The 18,723-nt window shown below is 38.7% G+C and overlaps 2 protein-coding genes across 2 annotated transcripts; both read right to left on the bottom strand.

Moving 5' to 3' along the window:
* Positions 1-1,543: 1,543 nt before the first annotated feature.
* LOC121414298 (uncharacterized S-adenosylmethionine-dependent methyltransferase Rv2258c-like) lies at positions 1,544-8,134 on the bottom strand. Its single transcript, XM_041607426.1, has 4 exons — positions 7,885-8,134; positions 4,952-5,162; positions 3,894-4,105; positions 1,544-2,385 (listed from the first exon to the last, which is right to left on the bottom strand). The coding sequence occupies exons 2-4, from the start codon at positions 5,143-5,145 to the stop codon at positions 1,826-1,828; spliced, it is 966 nt and encodes a 321-aa protein (XP_041463360.1). The 5' UTR covers positions 5,146-5,162; positions 7,885-8,134; the 3' UTR covers positions 1,544-1,825.
* Positions 8,135-11,534: 3,400 nt separating this feature from the next.
* Positions 11,535-17,248, bottom strand: LOC121414297 (uncharacterized S-adenosylmethionine-dependent methyltransferase Rv2258c-like). The gene is made up of 5 exons (XM_041607425.1): positions 17,018-17,248; positions 15,694-15,887; positions 14,725-14,936; positions 14,086-14,208; positions 11,535-12,713 (listed from the first exon to the last, which is right to left on the bottom strand). The coding sequence occupies exons 1-5, from the start codon at positions 17,018-17,020 to the stop codon at positions 12,154-12,156; spliced, it is 1,092 nt and encodes a 363-aa protein (XP_041463359.1). The 5' UTR covers positions 17,021-17,248; the 3' UTR covers positions 11,535-12,153.
* Positions 17,249-18,723: the final 1,475 nt, after the last annotated feature.

The following is an 18,723-nucleotide window of genomic DNA, read 5'->3' as shown; positions in this document are numbered from 1 at the left end:
CTCTGTCGCAGCTACGAATATGTCGTTTGTAATACGCTCTTGACTCGATTATGATGCGCTCTAGCACCTCCGCGATCTCGCTACGTAAGTTTTGAACATGTTCAAAATTTTGTGGCGACCAGGAAGATGGTGGCGATCCTTGCCACTTCAGAAAAGATCAAGGTACGACGGAGAAGATTGAAAAGATCAAGCCACGTTCAAGCTACGATATACCACGCTTTGTCGATTTTTGACGATCGCAGCGGAATCTATATAGTGTGATGGGGGTATAAAAAAATTCAGAGATCGGCGCGGTCAAAAAAATTTGCGCTGCGGCGTAGCGGCGAAATTTGTCGAGGGAGCTGGGGGGGGGGGTCAAATTGACCTCCCAGTTTAATAAGGGTTAAGCGAAGGCTTGTTGGCCTTGATCCAGTGTGTAACATTTGCTAGTTTAGAACTTACGATAACGAGTTGGTTAACATCATGAGAAAATAAAATATTGGAGTCGTCATCTCCAACCTACCTTCCACCAAGATAGTCCAGTCGGATGTAGGAGGATCTTGGAATGTCCAACTCTGTCCAGATGAACACTACTTCAACCTTTCCTCCAACTGGGCTTCCTCTGACCAAAACAGTATTTGTCTGGGTCATTATCAGATAAATATCTTTGGAATATTAATCCAGGTAAGATAGAATTTTACTCCGACTAACCCAAGTCCGAATAAGTCTACATTAAAGTCAGTCAGCCACAGTAGCCCCAAGGGAATGAATCTATATTAAGACGGGATTTCGTTTTTTTCTTTGACAGGATGAAGTCATGGCTTGTGTACACTGCTGCCCTCCAAAGAGCATTGTCCTGGGCTGTGGCAAGTAAAGTTGCAGTTCTTCAGTCAGTCTTATACCGGCCGTTTTCACTAGCCGGCGAGAGAAAAAAATACATTATGCTTTGTTTTCCATTTTACCCTTTCTTTTCGTAAAGTCCTAATATATTATTCAGAGTTGCGTTTCATAATCTATTGATATCTGTATTGTGCATTGTGATCAGTTTGCATCAGAATATGCTCGAGGAAGATGACCTATTGGTCATGCCATTTAGTTGGCACTTTCCACGAGTATAGGCTCCCCGGTATGATGCACCAATAACTGAAATACATTGACATTTGCTTTATGTATTGATTGTGCAAAATGCCAAACTATATTATTATTTTTATCATTACTGCATATGATACGATGTCAACAGATCAAGGAATATCCCCGAATAACTAACGACACAGTTACACAAACGAACCCGACTCAACTGATGGGATGACACTGGGAATAACGTAATAGAGTTCAGGGGCCGCGGAACGGTTTTCAAAGTGGGGAGAGGGGCTGGCTATGCCAAAAAAATCACAATCATATGGATATTTTTACGTTTTTGTACACGGTTTTTGAAAAAAGTGGGGGCTGAAGCCCCCTCCCCCAGCCCCCCGCTTCCGGGGCCCCTGGAGTTGGGTTCGCCGATGTGACTGTGGTTAAACTTTTTGAAAGTTATAGATCATCAAGGACAAAGAAGCGTTATACTCTTTTGTATTGTTACTAAACAAAGAAACGTGTATTCATTCACAGTGCTTGAAATGGTAACTGATGATAAACATTTTGACATAGCAAGGCAAGTTTTTATTCTAAACCTAAAGCTTTCAGTTTAAACTATTACGAAGTTCTAGTCGTGCAGATTGTATCTTTAAGAAACCAGGGTAACCATACAAAGAGCTCTGCTGACTTGGGCTATCAATCTTTGAGTTGAGAGTCAATGTGATCGGCCAAACAGCCACACTCTCATGCACTTGTATTATTAACCTTCAAGTCATTCAGGAGAAACACTACACAGAAACTGTTGTCTTGATGTTTGGGTGACAGATTCAATCTTAAAGCCATGTTCCTTCAAGAACTCTGTTGCAGCTTCTTTTCCCCATGCTGTTCCTAGTCCAAGACTCCCTGGTGTATTGCAGGACACGGGTAGGCAATGGAACAGACTGTAAGTATACATCTTTGAGCATCCTGGAGACTTAATGTTGTCTGCCATGTCTGAGCTTGCAATAACCTCGAGAGCTGACATCAGAGCTTCCGAAGCCATCACCCTCTTGACTTCCTTCAATACCAAATCTGGACGTGCCAAGTCATGGAGGACATTGAAAAAGAACACGTAGTCGAATGTGTTTGTCCATTCTTCAGGAAGCTTTGCTGCATCAAGGTTGTGATATTCGACGTTCGTCAGGTTCTCATTCTTAGCCAATTCGCGTGCTATCTTCACGTTATCCTCGCCGAAGTCAATGCCAACGAATTGACTGCGAGGGAACTGTCCGGCTAAGATTCGAGTAGCCACACCGCGACCACATCCTACATCTAACATCTTAATGCCCTCACCTGCAGAAAAAAAAACAAAAGCAGGTAAAATACTTAACATTAAGATTGAATTATTGTTTGAATTCAAATTGTTTGCTACACTTTCGTTAACTTCTTAAATGGCATTTTAATGATGGCTTTGCGGGGGCAGGAACAAACCTTCGAAACAAGGGACCCAAGAAATCTAACAAGCATGGTAAACGGGTAAATAATATAAACTGAACATCGCTCTTTCTGCGCATACGGAAATTCTATCGCACTCTTTGCTCTTGATCTTTATTATATTAAGGCAAAATCATTCTATGTTATGCATAATGAAGTTCATGAAGTGTTCTCACACTCAGTAAAAATAATGTTTTGCAAAGCTAACATCATCCCTTTTAAAATGATATCCATTAAAAAAATCCTCCCTTCAACTATTTTATTTCTTTGAAAACATTTTCTTCGTGACAAATCACCTTCACAAAGAAATTATGAATTTAAAGTAAAATTTAAACAAGCTTTCATCGTGTTCAAGTAGTAAAAAATCCGCTACCCCTTTACATCATCCCATCAAAATTAAACACACACACAAGTAAATATTGATACATTATACACAAAATAAATTGACATTTATTTCAATATCTTTATATGCCTTCTGTGCGACAACACACGATATGTATTTTATGATATTCATATAAGAGGAATTATCGACAATATATTTACGTTCATGAATTTCAATTTCTTCGGCGTCAATCTGTCAGGTGTATTGGAATTTCAGTGAATTAATTCTCACCACTTCTCAATGCCGATTCTGAATAAAAAATATTATCTCAACAAAGATCTGCCTCGCATGGTTGTGTTATTATAATCAATGATTCCAATAAAAAATTCGTTAAGTATTACGGTAATTGTTACGGTACACTGTAAAAACTGTGGTGTTAAAACTGACACCAATTGGTGTTAATAGAGGACCACACCCTGAGGTGTTAAAATAACACCCTACAGATTGAACATTACACCAAAGAGTGTAAATGTAACAACCATAGGTGTTGTAATAACACCTATAGGTGTAAAACTAACACCACTAGTTTAACACCGGTGTAAAATAGCTGGTGTGGTCCTCTATGTAAACCGGTTAACACCACAGTTTTTGCTGTGTAGAAAAGCAATTTAAAATCTCTTACTTAGTTTAGTTTGAAGCGGAGGGATGGACGGAATAAAAACCTGAAGGAGTTGTGTCTTGTAAAACCATTCTGATGAATCACATTCATACTCTGTGAATGTCTTAGCCTTGGAAAATGGAAGACCTTCAACGATATAAGAAATCAATATTAGTATGGGTTCCGGAGGAGAAAGAGAATCTTTTAATGAAGCTTTTAATTAAATAAGTTTTTAAGGCCAGCCTTCATAATCAATTAAAGCGGTGTTTAATTATAGAATTCATGTTTTCATTGTTCAAATTCACGGTTAATAATATGTCATGCGCATTGACAGTCCTTATAGTCGAATTAGAAGCATAGCAATGATCATGTGCATGATGAACTTACCAATTGGACCTTCCTTTTTAACTACCTCAAGCATGTCCTTAAAGACCTCACTGAGGAAAGGTATAGACTTTGTCGAAAGGAGGATTTTATTCTGAGGGGTCCATTTCTTGAAGGCATCTAGGATTTGCCCAGGGATGTGGAAGCGCTGTGTGGCAGGATCCAGAAGAACGATGCGAGCTCCTGCCATCGCTCCAAGCCATTCTCGGACATACCTATTGGGTATTAAAGATAATGAAAGAAAAGGGAAGGTGTTGATGATAAAATGGAACATCTTTTGGAAAGACGGGAAAAGTAGAAAAGAGAAGGTAAGGGAGGAAAAATGGCTACAAACCGACAGATTATATTTTTTTGGGGAAATAAGTTCATGGATTTTGACAGTCTGGAGTCGATTAGCCTGTGGCGTACTTGAGAGGGGCGAGTGGAAGGGCTGGTAAAAATTATTAATATAATAAAGAAAAAGTGACCAAAACTACATACAGAGACAGACCAGCGCACTTTGCACCAGGTTATAAAGGATCTGAGTTACGAGCGGGAATAAGGTATGTCGGTTTGCAATGCACCAGACTCCCGAATATTTTATTTTGCAATTTACAAAAAAGAATAACAAAAAAAAGAGAAAAAATATCAGACAATGAATTGTACTAACGTTTGGTTGATTCTCCCCACACCTCAAAATAATGAGAGTGACGTCATCGTTTCTCTACTTTACTTGCGACTTGTTTTGCGAATAAAACCGTATTGAGAAAAGAGAAACTTTAAAATGTATAGCTTTCTTTTGGTGACAAAATAGGCCTACTTGTTAAGCGTATACTCCGAGATTGACTTTGGACCCTGGCTTTGGACCACAATTACTCGTTTATAGGTCAATTTTGAAGGCCAATATGTAAGAGCACCATGAGCACAGTGTCCTCCTCGTATAGTGTCAGACCCCCCTAGGATCTATTACCCCTGTCATTCGACAGCTTAATCAATTAAGAAATTTTGTTACCAAAGTTCAAGCGCGTTATCTTGCCATCCCCAAGACACCGCTCCTGATTGACATTGATTTTCAACCCTACCTTTCTTTCATACTAGCAGCATTAGCCAATTCTTGTGACGTCATCGGTGTGGGGTGGTTCTCTACAAGTACATTAAAGAGACCTGATTTAACACCGAAGGCAATCGATAGAGATGTCAATCCATTCTCAACTATTTGACCCAGACGATCTGAAAACTGTTCTAGAGATTCCTCTGACTCTTGTTGAACCGCCATTTCTACTGAAGTGCAAGCTGTATTTGAGAGAGAATAGGGAAGGAATCAATTTTATATAAAGTTCTTAAAAATTGACTTTGACCTATTTGGACAGGGATAAAATATATCTTCAAAATAAGGCGATCACCACATAAATAAATTCGAAAAGGAGAAATTTGACTTAAAAGGGCGAAAGGTGCATAATCGGCTGCTCTCAAAATGGTGTCGACTATCATCGACGTGTGTAACTTTACCTTAATTTTAGTCAGTTTTATAGCGCAAATCCCACAGCAAAGGCTCGTTTATCCCTTCATTAAATAGTATCACCGATAACCCAGCTAACACATGTATATTATAAAAAAGAAAAATAAGCATTTTTATAATGTCAAAATTTATGTTCATATAGTTAAGAAAATATTTGTGTATAAACCTTTCGCCATAATTTTCAAAATTGTTATCCAAATAGTTGCTTTCTTATGTTTTATATCGAAAAGGTCATTAAAATATTTTTTTAAATATAAAAAAGTCGAACAATTTATTTAAATTGAAAAAATATATTGGACTTAACATTAATAACAGAAATATAATTTATATTGCTACCAGTATGAGACATATATTGGTGCTTTGGACGGAAAATCGTATATTCGTAAAGATCGGACCTGTATCTATTTTTTTCTTTCTCTAATTTGCTGTAAAGAACTTTGATCATTTGATTAAAATGGGTAGTGCACTTTGGAAAGTCAATGTACTATTTTAATTTTATGAAAGCATTTTGAAAAAAATTGAATTAAAAACATTTCTGAGATCTTATATAAATGTTAAAATATAACTTTATGTGAAAGCTATGAAGTTGTTGTTGCGAGTCAGAATGAACATTAAATGTCATTGGAACATATCTATGCCATAATAGTGGAAATAACTATCAACAATATGTCTATACATATAATTCCAAAAGCATTAATCGGTAGGCCTATTAAAGCGACTACCTGTCGAATTACCAAAGGTCATGGGTTCGAGTCCGTCTCGGGCGGATGACTGAAGCCTGCCCTGTGTGCAAACGTGTCCTTCCCCTTTTCCAGATATGCAGGCTACAACCAATACCGCATACATTCGTAATTCCGAAGGTTCGGATATTCTGAAGATTCGTTATTCCGAAGGTTCGTATTTCCGAAGGTTCGTAATTCCGAAGGTTCGTTAGTCCGAAAACGTAATGATAAACGTAAAGATTAACGAACCTTATTTCGTTTTCGGACTAACGAACCTTCGGAAGAACGAACCTTATTTCGTTTTCGGATTAACGAACCTTCGGAATTACAAACCTCATTTCGTTTTCGGACTAACGAACCTTCGGATTTACGAACCTTGTTTCGTTTTCGGATTATGGAACCTAATTGTTCGGATTAACGAACCCTTTTACGTTTTCGGATTAACGATCAGGCAATTTACGTGTTTCGGAATTACAAACCTTCGGAATAACGAAGTGTAACCACTAATACAGTGGTAAAATCCGATCCCTTGGAATGAGGGCACGTAAAGCAGTGTCACCCACTTCATTGTGTACAGTGGTCCATCTTAGCTTCATGCACTCCCCCAATCAGTTATATCGGGAGAGGAGAGTATATAGGCTAGTGTAGTGATGCAGTTCGCTTTTCGCCTCTCAGGTGACGCCAAACAAAATAAATAAAAATCCTTAAAAAAATGTTTCCAAGGTTCATTTTTCGTAAGAGATTCAGAATGACGAAATGTTATAGAAAAATAATTTGTTGATGTGTAATTGTATACTTTTTAAGGTTTTTCATATTTTCATAACCAGCCATATACCTAACGTTAAATTATGCAGTGCTCTAAAGCTGGCTATTGGTTCGTGCATTTGTGATTAAAGAATATATACATCCCTATGTAGGCCTTTATCATGTTTATTGCAATAAGGCCTACATTACACTGTTATGAGTATACATGTAACTTGTAACTTTATGATTTTCATAAACCTAACTGTGATTGATTTTCATTAACATATCAATTTATCCCGGGGCCACTTACTAGTACATTGACGAGTGGATACCATGCGCGACCCCCAAAACACGTAAAAAGGATGTCTTTTTCAAGATAGGACACGTTACGTACGTAACGAATTAAGGGTGTTAAAAACACTAAAATAATGAAAAAAAGGTATCTATTTCGCCTAGGAAAGCTACGTGTTTAGAGTCAAATCTGCGGGGATGATAAAACAAAATTAAAATGTTTTATAAAGGATGTCCTTTTTTGCCCCAACACTACGTGTTTAGATTCCGATTTGCGCGAGGTGTGGAAAGTGGGGCCGTACTAAACCAAATGGTGAGTAAATTTAAGGTAAAACCGGTGACCGACGGACCCGTGACATAGCATTAAATATCGCTGTACTTGTTTAGGGAATAATTTCAGGACATACTTGCCAAGAGTATCGTTTTGTTTCCAATACTTGTTAAGGGTAGGGTTTCACACGCCAATACATGTTAAGGGGTGCATTTTCAGAATATGGAAAATACGTGTTTAGGGTGCTTGATTTATGTGACAAGCTAGTTAACTAGCTGTCGTGAAAGCATAGTTTTCCTGTACATGTATAGCAGCACCATCAAATTTTGCAATGGACGATATAGGCAATCAATATGCAAACATACGTACACAATTGATAATAGCATGGACCCTATGATAATTGTCATCGGCTACTGGTACGTACTATATGTACACACACTTTGTAAAACTAAATGTGAATGCACTTACTATTATACTTCTGTCTGCATGTCTGCACAGATAAAGAAATACGTCATGTAGCTGCAATGTACCCACTTGACCTCTCAGTACATGTTGAAGATATACCATACATTCACGATATACGCCTACCACGATGTCCACATGATGTTCGTTCATTTGTGTACAAGTACGTGTTTATCAATAATTTATGTGCTTACAGTTCAATAATTTTTGACACGATCGGTATTCGGTACACACGTACAGGAACTAAAGGGAGGTGAAGGACAGGGGGCGTACCCATGATTGGTTTTGGGCGGGTTCATTACAAAAATAGGTTTTCGATAGTTTAAAGGGTACGTGGATCGGGAGGGGGAGGGGGACTTCTCTAGCTCGCAAAAATTTCTACAACAAACTATACGGCACATTGGGTCAAATGCGTGCATAAAAAATAGCAATCGCTTTTGATAGGGTTTTGCTAGATTCCATATGCATAAAAATTAGTTGCTTGCGGGGAGTTTAATTGCTTTTTACTATATAATAAGCTCAAGCAAATGATATACTCCCTGAAAGCCGGCATTTTGATTCACGATTAAGCGATTTCAGAGCGTCGGTCCGATAAAGTGGACCCTTTGCTTATACGTGCATTTATGCAATTGCTTGTTTTTTTTCAAGCTGCTGCTTCTTGAGCATGCACTTATCCAGAAGTTCTCATCATGAACCTGCATGAGAACCCCCAATTGGTATACATTGGCCAAACATGAAAATGTTTTCATCCTAGTGTGGGCGAACTGAATGCCAACTATATTGGTCTACATTTCTTAATTTTAAACGAATTAGAGGGATAGTAGTTGGACACCGGGCCTCAGAAACTAGGGTTCATGAGAAGGTTCCATTGCCAAGACAAGGAAACCTTGCACTACGAATCCCTTGTTCTGCGAGTCGTGTTCGCACCATGCAGCGTGACGTCGACCGCTATTGCTCAAACCGCTAGCAATTGCTTTTTAAAATTCTGAGAGCAAGGAAAGGGTTTGAGCACAATTTAGTAAACGCTTCTTGCATAAGAAATAAAGCAATTGCTGAGGATTGATCTTTTGCTTGGCTTGCGATTGGTTGTGATTGAAGCTATTGATACTTTTCTGCATCTGACCCAGTAACATTTACTCGTGTAATCTTTCTTGCAAGCTTTTGGAAAAACAAAGCGGTGATGGGTATGTCGTCATTAATATCCCGTGAAAATGAAGACGGGATTTAATTTATGACCGTCTAAATAATAAAGTCCTTATATTGAACGAATTACATGCTCTGGGGCCGGATCAATAGATCAATACAGTGCGTCCCTTTCTTAAAAGGCAAATAATTGTGACATTTCATTTACCATCATGACCATGTTTTCATCCATGATTTCATCATCATCATCATCACATTCAATTATCCCTCTACATTTTGAAACCTATCATGTGACGAACACTTCACTGACAATGACGAACCGCGGTGTTGGCTGAGTTGATAGAGCATCCGTCTCACAACCGGGAGGTCGGGGCCCGGGGTCGGGGGTTCAAACCGTTCAAACCCCGGCCACGTCAGACCCAAAAACGTTAAAAAGGGAGTTGCTGCCATACCCTGTTTGGCGTTCAACGATTATAGGGATAGAGCCTCGTCGATCTGGAGCTCCCGTGACAGCGGCTATCTGGCCCACGATCAATTTATTTTCGGAGTATTTAATTTCAAGTCTATTTCGAAAAATAAAATATGGATTTTCACCTTTTTTTCACGCATTTATGAGCAAGACGAGTTCGAAATTTTAATGTCTAAATCAGTTTGCGCAGAAAATCTGAACAAGATTGGTTCGTGATATGACAACCATGCTGATTCGACGATTGACTCATTAGCATTTCTTTTGTATTCTTTGTTGAGTTTCTCTCAATGATCCCTGAAATGAGAGTAAATTTAGATTAACAGGTGGGTTTCTGCGCAGATCGTTTCTGTTTGGCCTCGACGTTTATTGTAATATGCCAGGCTTTAATTATGAATGATTTTCTAAGCTGTTGGTCTCAAATTAAAGATGAGATTCCATTCTTCCCATAAGTAACAAGTTCACAGTAAAAATAAGTTTGATAATTGTGAAATCTATCTTTGAAAATGGGTTTCCTTTTTTGTGGGACGCACTTAACCCTAGAACTAGTTCAGCGTTGTAAAACTTGGGACATTTTAGGTTAATGCATAAAAAAGTATAGCAATTGCTTCCATGCAGTTGCTTTAATCACAAGCTCTCGTTAGCCAAACAAAAGATCAAGCCTTAGCAATTGCTTTATTTCATATGCATTACACTTTCCTTGTGTTTAAACAATTTTCTTGCTTTCAGAAAGCAAATACTAGCAAGCAATACTCGGAGAGCGAAGGTGGGACCTACAATGCAGAGAGTTTTCCTGACATGGCAGCAGTGCAAAATATACCACTTCCCCTTGTAACATATGTTTTTCTTATAGACGTGAAACTAGGCCTACTCCTCGAATTTGTTTCTTTAACCTATTTATTCAGTTTGCAATTATGAGGAAGAACACTTTGGCCACTGTCCACCATTAGTTTTTCTCTCTCAAGTGCATAACACGATGATGAAACACAAACTTCTAGATTAATCAAATACTCAAGAAGCTATGACGGAGCTTGGCCCTAACCCTATCCCAAATTAATTCTCAAACGCACAAGCAAAGGGTTCACTTTATATGCATACGCATTTTAGCATGAAGTTAGCATTTTCTTGAGCTTACTAGAAAAAGCTTTTGCTTGCAATCAATACGGAAACAAGTAAAAGCCAAGCAAAAGCAATATGCATCTGGCTATTCATAGTTATTTATTTTTTCTTATGCAAAATGGTCATTGGCGTACAGACTGGAGATGGGATTCCCCCGAAAGACGATACAGAAGAACATAAGAAAATGTTAGGGAAAAGGGGTTTAATTTTGACTATTTGATGAATTTTCAAAAACGATTTCCCCCACATATTGTACTTACTAACACATTTCGGCACATTACGCCACTGAAAAAAATGAATTGTGACATATCGAAACTCGCTCATATAGATGTCCCATTCTAATTTTGTAAGATACACTTGACAAAAAGTAATTTTGTAGTATAACGATTGACTATCGATAAGTATTGCAAAATTCAGTGGTGATAACACATAACTTCGATGCACCTCACTGCTTGGATAAATTTGACCCGACCCATACAAACTCATCATCACTCCTACATTTGCCTTCGGTATACCTTTCTTTCTTACCACTCTATCACATTCCCATGGACTCTATCAATTGGCTTCTCTTAATCAACAGAACAAATCTTCTTTCCCTTTAATCTGTCATGTCTGTACTCTTCCCGAAGTCTCCTGAGAAGCACGAATCACTTCCTTCCCTGCCATTAACTCAAAATCTATCCCGTCAATCATATTTCTAAAATTCTATGTTCTAAACTAGAACTTCACCCTCGCAATATGTCACACAGCTCAAGGAATCACCCTTCACCTTGAGAATTGGGACCACAACGCCCAGTATCCGCTTATATGGCATCCCTCTACCCGGCCACCTCTGACACATTTTTAGAGTCACGGCAATTCATATCTAAAGACTGTCTATTTGAGAATCCAAGAATTGAAAAGAGTCTTTGGGCATAGTTTTCCAAGTGTGGCATGTTTTTAATAGCGGAAAAACGATGGCTTGAGCTTAATGGATGCGAATCTCGAAATGCACGTTGGCCTGTTGGACAGAAGCATATAAAATCTAACATCTGACGTAGAACCAAATCAAGATTTTGACTTTTTACCATGGTAAGAGCAACTGTTGGAAAGGATAAAATGATGGCTTTGTCTAACGTTTAGGTGAAATGAAGAGAGAAAATACGATATGATACAACGGCCTAATGACCAGCTTATAATTATATTATTGACACCCTACTCCTGCATTGCCTATCTGCTTCCGTCAGAGATGTTAGACGCGTAATATCTGGATACACTTAAAGGCAGCATTCATATTGTTCTTGGTGACTGTAGGCTTATCTACAAGATACTTGGATATGTAAATCAATCGACTTGGTTATTTATACATTTATTATTCACTTATTTATTCACTTATCTATTTATTTATCGAAGATCCCTCTGGCTCTTTGTCCACTAGAAGCAAGACTTTCATGTACAAAACCTATAAAGAATTAAGTAATCACTAATCGGCGGGTTAAGGCATTCGAGAATCGAGGCATCCGGTTGTAAAGCCACATTCAATGTTCATCGAAATCACGTGCTTTAAGTCACTTGGGTGAAAGAGAGCATAGAAAGTGTAGCTTTGGTGACTCGGTGATAGATTCGATCTTAAAGCCATGTTCCTTCAAGAACTCTGTGGCAGCTTCTTTTCCCCATGCTGTTCCTAGTCCAAGACTCCCTGGTGTATTGCAGGACACGGGTAGGCAATGGAACAGACTGTAAGTATACAACCCAGCGCCTCCTGGGGAGTCAATGTTGTCTGCCATGTCTGAGCTCGCATTGACTTCAAGAGCTGACATCAGAGCTTCCGAAGTCATTACCCTCTTGACTTCCTTCAAAACCAAATCTGGACGTGCCAAGTCATGGAGGACATTGTAAAAGAACACGTAGTCGAAAGTACATGTCCATTCTTCAGGAAGCTTTGCTGCATCGAGGTTGTGATATTCGACGTTCTTCAGGTTCTCATTCTTAGCAAATTCGCGTGCTATCTTCATGTTATCCTCGCCGAAGTCAATGCCAACGAATTGACTGCGAGGGAACTGCCCGGCTAAGATTCGAGTAGCCACTCCGCGACCACATCCTACATCCAACATCTTTATGCCCTCACCTGCAGAAAATAACAAAAGCAGGTAAATACTTTAAAACATTTCCTGAGCTATTATCGTTTTAATTATTTGATTTGTAAAAATATTGTTAATCTGTTATTTTAATTTTCATTGAATTGTTTATTATTTATCATGGGCATGTGAAAAAGCACACCGCACCCCTTTCTTGGTGGTCATCCCTTTAACATTGTAACGGTTCTGTGAGCACGAAAAATACTATATAGGGTGTAGAAGATCGATTGACCTCCAATTTTCCCATAGTCGGTGTCAAGAATTATTCCTAATCGATGTGTTTCTCTAAGTCATTATCTTCCCTTTGAAAACGAATTTTATTTCTTAAAAAATAGTCGTCCACACCACAAGAAAGAGATGACTTAGAAAGTATATTCGTAAAATCAATGTGAGCTATCATAAACTGACTGCAGTTCCAAACCCGTCCTTCACGAACACACACAAAACATAGCTGCCTACAAATTTTCACTAATATATATTTTTAATTGTGTAGACTTTCTTGCAATATACGATATCCATTGTCTGATATCTTTGTTTGGTTTTGGTTTAGATAATAAAGACTATTGAAGGACTATTGGAATTGTCGAAAAAAAGTTTTATTTTCAAATAATATTTTTCACGATCCATTGATTAGAACATCCCAATCCCATATTTGCCAAAATGGAAGAATGCACAAGCAATAGAATTGGCGAGGAAGCGGGGAGGGCCTAGGAGGGGGCTTGCCATACTGGCGATTTCTTTGGGCGATGTCTAGGGATTTCTTATCATGATTAACACAAAAGGAATTAATCTTAAATACTCGGATGTGCCTTAAAAAGCAACAGTTTGAAGAAATACTGGCATGTTCTATAAATGTTGAAGCTATATATAATTCACCACACTGTAGGCCTATGTGATATGCAGGTGATTTTGAACTACTCTCGATCTCTAGTGATGCTCTCAACTACTTTTGCCATACCTCCCGTCACAGTGGCCACTCCCTGTTCGACATTCTATCATCAATCATGGTGTTAACACGGACCGCTGGGAGAGAATCAGTATCACGATCCAAATTAGATCTTAAAAGAATACTGAGAACACAATTGACAGAATATTTGAAGTTACAGTTTTTGAAAATGTATTTTTCGTTTTAGGTATTAGAAAAAGCGGCAGATTCTATTGAAATGAGAGTCAAAAGCGGTAGTTGGTGAAAATATTTGACAAGTGGTAGACTACCGCCAGATGCAGTTGAGTTGGCAATTTTGCGATCTAGAATAATGAAACAACCTTGCATTTTAATTCCTGTTATGAACGAAAGATAATATTCTTACTTTCTTAAAATACTAGAATTACCTTGAATTAGGACGATAAAAGATATCTTACTTAGTTTAGTTTGAAGCGTTGGAATGGATGGAATGAAAACCTGAATGAGTTGTTTCTTGTAGAACCATCCTGACGCATCACTTTCAAACTCCGTGAACGACTTGGCCTTGGTAAATGGAAGACCTGCAAGATATCAACAACACTGATTAAGTTGCATCAAAATTAATATCAAACCGAATGATGCCTATTCTGTGTTCATTTCTTGCGTTCGATTTCAGTACACAATGGTCTTTCAGTCTGGGATTTTTATGTATGTGCATGATGGTATTGAATTGCTTTAACTGATTGTCCGCCTCAATTGGTAGAGAGACTGGATTTAAAGTGTGCAATAGAAATGGCAAACAAGTGAGCAGTGGATATCTGTCTGATGACAATTTATCCGACGCGATTTCACTACTGGGTGACCTTGATCATGACATTCAACCTATCACAGTCACATTCCAGTTTAGTGGCAAGGACAATACAGGTTGTAAGATAAATTGAAAAGACAATGTAATACTGTTCACTGAGGTGTCACTTTGACGTCTTTAGCTGAAGTGGTGGATCAGAAGGCGCTAATAATCGCCGCATTAAAAAACCCAGCATAGGTCTACAATTAGGTAGACTTCATTCTTTACTAGAACTTTACTGTGAACTTACCAATCGGTCCTTCCTTTTTAACTACTTCCAGCATGTCGTTAAAGACCTCACTGAGGAAAGGTATGCCCTTGGTAGCAAGGACAAGCTGATTCTGAGGGGTCCATTTCTTAAAGGCGTCGAGTGTTTGTCCTGGGATGTGGAAGCGTTGAGTGGCAGGATCCAGAAGAACGATGCGAGCTCCTGCCATTGCTCCAAGCCATTCACGAACATACCTATGGGGTATCAAATTTCAGAGTTAGGACTTGACTTGGACTTGCATGGACTTGAGATATGCATGATCAACTGAGTTTGGATTGGTTTGTCATGTTGCTAAAAGACATGGGACTTGGGAATGGCAACAATGATTTCACACCTGACTTTGGACTTGCAACAGATGACTTGAACTAATACTTGTAACAAATGATTTGGGACTTAGTTGATTTGGACCTGCAAGAAAATGATTTGCACACAACTCTGAATTTCTAGCTAGATTTCGTTGATCTCATGCTCAAACCTGACATCAATTATTTAGGCGCCATCAAGTTTGGAACTGCTATATCACAAGCCAAACATTGAATGGTTTATCATAAATCCTTGCCAAAAAGCAAGAATATATAGAATTTACCAATCATAAGCCGATGTTTTTCAACAGGTGTATAATAATACATGATTGTAGTCTAGAGAAATGTTGCTTAACTTCCCTTACATCATGTACATAGAGATCCCCTAATAAGAGGACAAGGGATGCATCCACTACTCATGGGTGATTTATTAACAAGATCCTGGTCACGTGTTTCTGTACCTGACTTTTGACTCGATCGTTCTTCAACTATAGGTGGTGATGATTTATTTATTTTTTTTTTTAATTTGAACATTATTGAATTTTTTTGTCATCTCCGTTTTCTGATGAAAGAATAGACAGAAAAAAATCGACCGACGGTCCCACAGAGTAACATCAGGGTGCTTAATGACATTGAATTCGATTCCTACCTTTCTTTCATACTAGCAGCATCAGCCAATTCTTGTGACGTCATCGGTGTGGGGTGGTTCTCTACAAGTACATCAAAGAGACCTGATTTAACACCAAAGGCAATCGATAGACATGTCAATCCATTCTCAATTATTTGACCCAGACGATCTGAAAACCGCTCCAGTGATTCCTCTTGCTCTTTTCCCGCCATTTCCTGTGTTTTTCATAAAATAATGTCAAGAAAAAAAAACAATTACATTTAGCTTGATCGACTTAAATATTCGGACATATAACTCATTGTGCGGTAACAATAACATAGAGTATACATTTTTTATTTATTTATTTTTTTTTTTTTGGGGGGGGAAATTGTTCCCTGTCGGTTTTCATCACCTCACCTGGGTCTAGTGCAGGGTCGTGCAGGTTGCCTGAAGGATATTACGCCATGGCTGAGATTCGAACCCACAACCCATGGTTTCAATGGCCGCACATAGCTCATTTACCGAGGTCTCGAATTCAGAAGATCAACAGCTACTGGGTGCAGGGGAATCAGAGTGTGAGCTATAGACTGACATGCTGGCTATTTCGACATCATGTTTTTTCTGTAAGCCCTACATGCAGTCAGAATCACGTGCTGTACGTGCTAGCTACTGAACCCACATTAGGCCTAATTAGTTTTTTTTATGTGATCTGTGTGAGTGTGCGTACGCTTGCGTGTGGGTGTTTCTGTTGGGATCTTTAAATAAATACCTTGTAAATATTTGGTAAGTTCTCATAGTTATTCTATGTTTGAGTCAAATAGAGGGCCCCTCACTGATTACAAGCTGTGCTTCGTTGAGGTCCCAATTAAACCTGTCATTTTTTTCAGTTTCTTTACTATGTAACCAGTAGCGGACCGTGACCCGGAGGAGACAAAGCATGGGGGGGCACTGCATTGTTTGTGAACAAGGCCGTGCCCCCCCCCCAATGCTTTGTCTCCTCGGGGTCACGTACGGTCCGCCACTGTATGTAACCTTTTACTTTTTTTAATTTGCTCTCATTTTGACTGGTCTGAATAAATTCAATTCAATTCAATATAAGTGCACCTTGTCAGACCAACTTGATCATGCTGATGATATTACTCCCAGAGAGAACCATTAACATGATTAATATGCTTCATTATATAGACAGCATGCCGAAACAAACCGTGAAGAATTCATCCATAAAAACACCTATATATATATATTTAGGCTTATATACACACCTTTAGATTACTCGATCTCCCACTTTCATACACATGCACCCACCCCACACACAAATAATTAAGAAATTATTAAATAAACATCACTGCAAAATAATTTCACTTACCATATAATTTTATACATGTAGGCCTATTTATGTATTCAATGCCTTCACTGCGATTGTGTCAAAATAAGTAAGCCAGTCTAGACGTCTCGGGCCAATCTACAGTACCTTCGTACGAAAGTCTACACACGTTAACCATGTACCGCGAAGTGCACATGTCATTATTTACTTTATTTGCTTCCATTTGTCTGCACGATTGATTGTGCTATTGATGAGTCCACAGTTCAGTGCATTTAGTCTCGGTAAATGCAGGAGTTTCAAGAGTATCAAGATGAGGAAGTGAGTTATGATCCTATCCTTATCGTCTCCTAACCATTCGATCCATAGGCGGAGATGGGAACATTTACCCCTCAAAATTCAGACAAAAGTTGTGTTGTAATTTGTGCTAAATGGCAATTAGAACAATTTCATATTTTTGTCACTATAGGAGGACGAGAATACCATTTGCCACAACCTGGTATACAAAATTTGACATTAAAGGTAATTATGAACACTAAAAAACCTTTGCGACATATATAATTCATAATACAGGAGTGGAAAATAGTACATGCTAATAGGCGGAAGAAAAGAAGAGAGTGGGAAAATAAGCAGAGCACGGGTGTTGATCGGGGGGGGGGGGGGGGGGGAGGGTGAGGTTTATCCCCTCAATATTTCAGATGGGCCGGGATGAGCTGTGCATATAGATTTCTTGCTGAAGGAAATTATATCATGGCTGGGATTCGAACCCATGACCCTCTGTTTCCTTATTATAGACTAATCAATTGTGCCACAAAGCTATATAATTATGATCATTATGATAAACAGGATAAGGAGAGAGTACTTTTTATCGAGCCCTTACATGTATAGGCCTACATAATGCATGCAGTACCTACTTGAGAATTACACCCCACCCCGTTGGCTTACATTATGTAGGACTTCAGGGCACTATCCCCAACAAGTAGAAAAGAAAGAAACTGAAAAGAAAATGGTTGAAATATGATGAATATCATGGCAAAATTAAATATTTTATGAATAAAAAAGATGAACATTTTTGCTACGAGATTGTATGGACACTTAATAAAGAGAAATTCCAGTAGTTGCAGTTAACACTGATTTCATGAGAAAGTCTGTAAAACAAGGCTTGATTGCAAGTATATCATCGGGGATCTAGATCTGGTACAGTTACATTAACTGGACTTTGTGAAATCTTGAAATCTACGCTGAAAAATGTTCACACCGAAAATCCCCAACACAGATAAGCGCACGTGGGACAATGTATAATTATTGCTCAGGGCGTCGGGCCCGACGCCCTACCCGAATCCCGTGCTTATTTGCTGATTTCTCAGCAATTACACAATTTCTTCCAGAATCCTTTGGGACATGCGTTTTATTTATACAAACAGACACTTTAGTGGTCATTTCATTGGATTCTGTACGAACTCATTTTGATATCGTTACCAAAACTAGCATTTACCTGGGAACTGTCTAACACATAAAACTGGCCCTAATACAAAGGGGTTGGTACTGAACAAGTTTGTAAGGGGGATTTTTCTTGGGTAAAAAGGTCACCTTTTAGTGCTTCAAAAGGTGTGTGTGTGGGGGGGGGGGGGCTTAACCCTCTGCCCCACCACGGATCGACACCCCTGCAACAGCTACGACAATTTAGAAATCCATTAAGGGCATGTTAATGTTTCACTCCCGTTTGCTTTGTGTATTGTCTCCCCCCTTTG

The sequence above is a fragment of the Lytechinus variegatus genome, chromosome 4, assembly GCF_018143015.1.
Source record: "Lytechinus variegatus isolate NC3 chromosome 4, Lvar_3.0, whole genome shotgun sequence".
NCBI lineage: Eukaryota > Metazoa > Echinodermata > Echinoidea > Temnopleuroida > Toxopneustidae > Lytechinus > Lytechinus variegatus.
The sequence above is the reverse complement of the archived record's forward strand: the minus strand, read 5'-3'. Positions and strand labels throughout refer to the sequence as shown.

Excerpts from the sequence above, each read along its gene's own strand:
- LOC121414297 (XM_041607425.1), bottom strand. Across the intron at positions 14,209-14,724 it reads TAAAAAGGAAGGACCGATTG|GTCTTCCATTTACCAAGGCC; the intron begins GTAAGTTCACAG and ends GATATCTTGCAG. Across the intron at positions 12,714-14,085 it reads AACGCTTCAAACTAAACTAA|GTGAGGGCATAAAGATGTTG; the intron begins GTAAGATATCTT and ends TATTTTCTGCAG.
- LOC121414298 (XM_041607426.1), bottom strand. The coding sequence starts at position 5,145 with ATGGCGGTTCAACAAGAGTCAGAGGAATCTCTAGAACAGTTTTCAGAT. Across the intron at positions 4,106-4,951 it reads GCTGCTAGTATGAAAGAAAG|GTATGTCCGAGAATGGCTTG; the intron begins GTAGGGTTGAAA and ends AATACCCAATAG. Across the intron at positions 2,386-3,893 it reads TAAAAAGGAAGGTCCAATTG|GTGAGGGCATTAAGATGTTA; the intron begins GTAAGTTCATCA and ends TTTTTTCTGCAG.